This window comes from Rhipicephalus sanguineus, chromosome 7, assembly GCF_013339695.2.
Source record: "Rhipicephalus sanguineus isolate Rsan-2018 chromosome 7, BIME_Rsan_1.4, whole genome shotgun sequence".
NCBI lineage: Eukaryota > Metazoa > Arthropoda > Arachnida > Ixodida > Ixodidae > Rhipicephalus > Rhipicephalus sanguineus.
The window spans coordinates 142,196,827-142,204,256 of NC_051182.1; the positions used below are offsets into that span (position 1 = coordinate 142,196,827).

Below are 7,430 nucleotides of genomic sequence, written 5' to 3' on the forward strand. Positions count from 1 at the left end.
AACCTGCTAGTGATTTTTTTTGGTCAAGTATTGTACCTCGCCTCAGCACAAGTGGGAACTTTTCATATCTCATGAGTAAAAAAAAAAATCTGGCATTCGGCGATGTCGGGAACACGAGTGACACCGTAAGTCGCGTGACCAAGTGATGTCATCATCAATGACGCTGTGTTATACCAAAGAGGATTTTTTTTTTTAATGCTGGAGTGGAAGCTATCGCAATGCATTGCAGGCAAAGGTGAAGCCACGGTTTGCCCCTGGTTTTTGTCAGAAACATGCTCTTTACGCGTGGTGCCCGCGTAGAGACAAAGTGATTTGGCGGGGTTAAGGTAAACGCTATGCTAATTATAAGGTAACAGATTGTTGTTCCCGGCGAATGTAACATACCCAGAGGACTATTGATGAGTTTATCTCCACTAAAATTTGCCTAGATGTTGAGGCTACAAGGAAACTGATCACGCAGAGACACACGTCGCTCACTATCTATCCCAAAGAATTACCCGCGTTAAACTGGTAGGGTGTGTGAGGGAAAACGCCGATTTTTCGTCGCCATGCTCCAACGTTTTATCTTGCCACTCTCATGATGGCGGATTATTGGCTTCACTTTTGAGGCATATCCTCCACTCCAGCATTTTTTTTTAATCCTCCTTGTGTTGTATACGTCATCAAAGACGCCATCAACGACGTCATGTTGCGACGTCACCTGATGACGTCTTCATATGATATCATCGCTTGGTCAAAGGAGGTGCCTATCCCGGAGGTAGTGCGAAACCACGTGTTATGCAGAAAGGTTCAGAGATGGAGGCAGGGGCGTAGCCGGAAATTTTTTTCAAGGGGGGGAGGAGGGGTCACCTCCTTGGTATGAAGTGGGGGCCGGGCAGCGAAATGCGGTCGAGTGTCATTTTGTGCTCTGTATGTCATGGCAAAAAGAAAAAAAGACATTCAGGGGGGGAGGGCACGGGCCCAGTGCGCCAACCTCTGGCTACACCACTGGATGGAGGGACAATGCAATCGACAGAGAATGCCAAACTAATTTAAATAGTATCATGGGAGAGCTTGTGCTTTCGCCTATGTCCTTCCTGGCGTCAGCTAAAGGGACTGGAAAATTTTAAAACTGTTTACTAGGTACAGGAATAGCCGTCTGAGCGCAGTTTCGTGTTTCACATTTGGCATGCGGAGAAGAGCACATATTGAGTCATAGTTTTCGCGAGCTTTTTTATTATTTTCAACGAGAGAAGCGTCGGCAGCACGGAGTCAGCCGAGCAGGAAAATAAATACGAAGAAAAAAGCGCGGAAGCTTGTCTCGATGGTGAATCTCGTTCGATGCGCTGATGCCTGGTGGAAGCCCGAAAAGCTTGCGAGCTGCTGTGACGTGCGGCTCTTGATTGGTTGATCTTGGTACGCTGCGAATGAAAAAAAAAAATCATCTTAACAAAGGGAACAAACAGCGCCAGACTTGGAACAATGATAAAGTGACAGACAGGGCGCTGATGCAATGTAATGATGAACCCATTGTAATGTACCATGTGCCCATTGTAATGATGTACCAACTAGCCCAGTTAGATGCACTCGTGTAAGCATTTTAAGTTCGTTGTCATTTCTCACTTCGATCTACGAGCGTTACCTTAATGGACGTCCGTGCGTAACAGAATTCTAGGATTCTGAGCGGGTTAAAGCGAAGTACATACGTGAAAACAACACGTCACAGCGTCCATACACCTGTCCACGTCTGTTCCGAGCTATTCGAGATCGCAGCATGACCGACCAAGTAGCTGTAATCGTCACCTTGGTTGTGTAGACGTTGGCAAGCGTATGGATGGTCGCGAGAATGAAGCACAAAAAGATATCGCTCCCTTAAGTATTCCAGTTTTTTCACTTGTTTGCGCCACAGGACGACACACTTTCTTGTGAAAATATCAGCTTAAATATGGCCCATCTCGAAGTAGCTTAACCTTAGGTTGTGATTAATCGTGATGGACGGTTCCATCGAAACGTTTTGGTTAATTTTTTCGCAATATATCTGAAAGAAGATAATACTAAATATTACTTGTTGAGGTTTAACGTCCGAAAACGACGATATAATTATAAGGGACGCCATAGTGGAGGGCTCCGGAAATTTCGACCACCTGGGGTTCTTTAACGTGCACCTAAATCTATGTACACGGGGCTCAACTATTTTCGCCTCCACCGAAAATGCGGCCGCCGCGGCCGGGATTCGATCCCACGACCTTCGGATCAGCAGTCGAGCACCATAACCATAACCGTGACGAATTATACGAAAGAAAAGTGGTCAAGCGATGTCGTCGAGAAGCATACATGTGTCGCCGGAGCCGTTGCTGTCTTGACGAAGACAGCTGGTCTTGTTGAAACGTTGAACACAGCAACATTACCTGCTCAACGATTTCTCATCACACTTTATGAAGCAGTTCATACGTGTGCGACCTATAAAAATACCTATCTAGAAATGTTTTCAACTCGCAGGCTATACGGGCAATACTGTTTTTGAAAGGCAGGAGAGTAAAACAAAAATGATTCACAGCTGACCAAAATTAACATACTCATTTCGAGCATTTGCAAAGGTTCTCGCGTTCGCCAGGATACACATTATATCAAAGCACTTGACAAGTTGGAAGCCCCACTCGCCGCATCGAGTGCTTAAAATACCTATACTGGGGAGATACCCAAAGTAGCTCATAATGCGCCACATGGAAATTATACCCGTGAATTCGTGACATAACAAATGTTCACCGCACGTAACTGGTAAAGCACTGGGCTTCGGAATCGTTGAGCGTCTGCACTTTCTGCTTTGTGATGTGACTGAACACCTCATTTCCTCTTCGCCACATTCAGCAACATTACGTTTAGATTCGGGCTGGATATAGCAAATCTCGCTTATCATTACATTCGGAACGTTCTATTAAGAGTAGTGCTACCATGCTTTGACACGGCTAAAACATTGAAGAATTTCTGTTTGAGACACAGAAATCCTGTTGGACGACTTTTTTTGGCCTATTCGCTTTTAATCTTGTCGGTCTAAAAGGTTAGGGCTAGGGGATCGTTTCCACATAGTATCATAGTTTACGCGTTCGAGGCAGTGGAAAAATATTCACAACTTCGTCCACGCTACCGTCTCTACGCGAAATCGTGTGGTATAAGCAAGATCACGTGTTTATTTTTTAGCACTTTAAAGACAAGAAAGAACCAAGACATGTCTTCTGTCTTTTCGCTTTTCGGCGGGAACAAATGAGGTATAAACTATGCATGTTTAGCAAGTCGCTTATCGGAGCGACCAATTGTCATTAGATATTTGCCATGTTTGCATGTGCTGGAGTCGATAGTTACTGTTACTTAAATTCCTGAAACTGCCCTGTGGGAACTGTTGAACACAACTGGAAGGGCATATTGAATAATTATCACGAACTGTATTTCTTTAACGTTACATATAAAAGAGCATTTCTGCTGTCGCCGAAGCCGATAGTCGATCTCCTCAGTTTATGCTGCAAAAGGCAATAGCCGCGAAGCCACTACTGTGCATATGTGCAAGTTCCCCAGAAGATTTTTCACAGGCAGTACACAGAAAATAATTTTTTCAAACTTTAGTTACATGACAAATTTCACTGAATTCGAAAGCTTTTCATAGCGTTGTAACGACGCTGTTTCGTACATAGTTGCCACTAATTAGCAATGGAGAAGTCTTGAAGTTATTACGCCTAACTGAACCTACCAGTGTCAAAGCACGTGCACCATTACAAAAAAAGATGTTTGAAGTAATCAACTCCACCCGTGTATTGCTATTTATTTACAGATACAACGTGAACTTAATTCTCCCCTACTCAGCCATTTCTAGAATGAGCATCACATCTAGTCCTGTGTACATTATTTCTTTGTAAAAAACCAAAATAAATTGCTCATTCTCACACCATGCGCACAAACGACCGACGCGCATTTTTTCAGATCGTAGAATCTCCCTATTCCTTTTTAATGTGCGATTCATCAGTTGTAGTGAAGGCGGTTCACCGACGTTACCACCCCGATATCACCACTGCTCTCAGCAGCGGCTGATGAGAAAGGGGTTGTGTACAAGAGATTATGTCGTCATGCCGGCCTGCAATTGCTACCGCCCAGAAGGTTATACCACGTATTATAAATTTAAACAAGGACAAAACACTGAGAACCTAAGAAACTGATAACCTTCTGCTATAGTGTCACACAAAATGCGGGTGTCACAACAAAACACCAATTAAACTAGGTATCAACACTAGCTGCACAAGCGAAATGGTCACTGTAGGCATAGTTATAAGCTATAGTGACCCAACAATTTTTTCGGCTACGTCGGCCGTATAGTACATATAACGTCGTTGACTTCCACAAGCATGTCCCACCGCGTCAAATTCCAACACTCACCGCTCATTTCTTGTAGTACTTGGAGGCGTAGTGGCCGTAGACTGGCGCCGCATAACCGAGACCGTAGCCGGCACCGTATCCGATGCCGTATCCAGATCCGTACCCGGCTCCGTAGCCACCGTAGCCGAGGCCGTAGCCGACTGTCTTGGTTGCCACGGCCGGCACGGCGACGGCGGCTCCGTAGTGGGCGGGGGCGGCGTACGTCACTGCCGTCTTGGCTACGGCCGGCACAGCGTAGCTGGCGATGGCCGGAGCCACGGATACGGTCTTGGCTACAGCCGGGACGGCGTAGCGGGCCACCGCGGGAGCAGCGTAGGCGACAGCGGGGGCCACGTATCCGGCACCGTATCCTCCATATCCGCCGTGGCCGTATCCGCCGTATCCGCCGTAGCCGCCAAGGCCATAACCTCCGTAGCCGTAGCCGACAGCAGCGGGAGCGGCATATGTAGCGACGGTCTTAGCCACAGCGGGGGCGGCGTAGGTTGCGACGGCAGCAGGCGCAGCATATCCGAGTCCTCCTCCATAGCCGCCGTAGCCACCGTAGCCTCCGTAGCCACCGTAGCCTCCGTATCCGCCGTAGGCAACGGCGGGAGCGGCGTACGTCGAGACGGTCTTGGTGACGGCTGGGGCGGCGTAGGCGGCCACTGGAGCGGCGTAGGTGGCGCCGTAGGCCAGGGTCTTGGCAGCTACGGGAGCGGCTACTCCGTATCCGTAGCCAACCGCAGGAGCAGCGTAGGTGGCGCCCAGGGCGTAACCGCCACCGTAACCGCCGCCGTAGCCACCGGCTAGAGCCGAGGCGACGAAGCTGAGAAGGGTTGTTGCGATCTGGGAAGAACAAGCAACACAATGTGTCTAATCACTTGCCGAAACTATTAGGATATGCAGACATAAAGCTAACTGCGCGGAAGATTGCATCACTTGACTAGCTTTCTTATGTCTAAACTTGGTGCGTTGATAGCACCTCGGATTAATTTCGCTTTTTATGAACTATATTCTGCGTCTTTCCACCGAAAGCGAGATACATGTAAACATATTTCTATTATCTGCACCTGCGCGTCCGTTCTGTTACCCAGTTAAGCGCACAAGCATCATTGCCTCCCTTAAGTCTCGTTCATTGACATTATATCGTGCACTATTCCACTTAGACTTCTTTCTGCGATCAATGCTTTTTGTAACTTGCTCTGTCTAATGGTTGCTTTTAACATGAAATTGACAAAGCACGCGGTCGCTTCCGCAGAACTTGTCATATAATGCTGAGGCAAAAACCAGTCAAAAAGACGCCGGACACGGGGAAGAAGTGACACACACAACGACTGGAAAGTGACCAGTCGTTGTGTGTGTCACTTCTTCCCCTTGTCCGGCGTCTTTTTGACTGGTTTTTGCCTCAGCGTCATGTACCAACTGACCCAGACTTCGACGTTATTGTCATATAACCCACAACCTCAATTATAAGTATTACTTGCAAAGTCGTTCCTAAATAAAACTTCTCTATGTATGCTTGAAGACTCCCACTTGATATGACAATTCAGTAAGCCTGATGAGCGAACTAACAATCTCAATATGTCCGGCTAGCACAGCATTCATTCATCAAAACTTATCCCAACTTCGCGCCAGAGAAATCCCAGTGTGAATAAAAGCTACAGCCTCGAGGATTCTTATAATTCGCAAAGCCAATTCTTGAAGACCTTTATCTGTACGACAGCGCAGTCAGCCTGATTAGAGAATTTATCATCTCACTACGATGCACTAGCACGGCTTTCACGAATCACAACGTATCAGAACTTCTAGCCAGAGAAATCCGAAGGTGGCTGGAACCCCTAGCCTCAATGACTGCTATTATTCGCAAAGCTTCCATCTGTCCGACAGTACAGCCAGCCTGATCAGAGAACATGCCATCTCACTACGATGCACTAGCACATCTTTCACTCATCAGAACTTATCCCAACTTCGCGCTACATAAATCCAAAGGGGTGGGACTCGGAACATCCGGTGAGAGCGGGTGGGTATACTTACGAAGGCTTGCATTGTATTCTTGGTTAAGGCAACCTCACGTAACTGGAAAAAGATCACCACCGACTTCCTAGACACAGACTGTTCACAAACTTTTTCTCGCTTCGTCCTGGGACAGCCGGCGTCCAGCTTTATATATGCGTCCCCTCTGATCCACTTGGGGCCACGGAGACAATGGGAAAGGAGGAGGGGGTCTCCTTTTTGACGGCTCTAACGGACGGACAAGCCGTTAGTGAGAAAGCCGCGCACATCAGTGCTGCAGAAAGGGAGCGCGATCCCTTGCCGCCGCTGGCTTCCTTCCTTCCTTCCTTCTTTCGGTCTTTCTGTTTTGTTGCCCGGTCAGTTGCCTACACTTCGCGCGCTGTTTGTTGCTTGTTTTCCGGCATTACCCCCTCCCCCTCCCCCTTGCCTTCTTCCGCCGTGACCACACGCCCTCCCAGTAGATGCAAGAAGGTGACTCATCGTTTTTCAACGACAATAAGTCCGACTGGAATGCAAAGGCCCGAAGCCAAAGACTCTCGCAGCAACGTCAGTGAAGAAAAACAAAGTGAGGTATCAAACAAAAAACTGCGCCCCTCTCCTCTATCCCCCCCCTCACGCCTTTAGTTTTCATACGCTTTCGTGGCGATCACGAAGAAACAAAAATTAATGAAGACGACGTTATGGGCGTGGCTCCGTAACGAAAAAAAAAAACGCTCACTTCCCACACCACGCCGACCGTCTTTGCGCCGTTACACCTTGACCGGAGGCTGAAGCGTAGGAGAGGAAGGGGCTTGGCTTCGGCTCGCAATCGGCTACGATCGGCTAGTGTGTGTGTATTCCTCGCTCGCCGGTGTAATCAAAAGCGAAGTGGGGAGGGGACGAGGTTAGCGTGGGGTAGAAAGTTCCTACGGCGCGCTCGCGTCTTAGCCCATCACGTGACATCGGCACCTGAGGCGGCAGCGGGACGCCCATATTCAAAGGGGTGTTGTTATCGGAAGTCGAAGGAGTAGAGACATTCCAAAAAAGAAACAAAGAAA

The 7,430-nt window shown here is 47.9% G+C and overlaps 1 protein-coding gene across 1 annotated transcript; it reads right to left on the reverse strand.

The window, feature by feature from the left end:
* Window positions 1-1,206: 1,206 nt before the first annotated feature.
* LOC119399098 (cuticle protein 16.5-like) lies at window positions 1,207-6,441 on the reverse strand. The gene is made up of 3 exons (XM_049417979.1): window positions 6,415-6,441; window positions 4,396-5,226; window positions 1,207-1,391 (listed from the first exon to the last, which is right to left on the reverse strand). Exons 1-2 carry the CDS (start codon window positions 6,424-6,426, stop codon window positions 4,405-4,407), a joined length of 834 nt encoding a protein of 277 aa, XP_049273936.1. The 5' UTR covers window positions 6,427-6,441; the 3' UTR covers window positions 1,207-1,391; window positions 4,396-4,404.
* Between the last annotated feature and the right edge of the window lie 989 nt (window positions 6,442-7,430).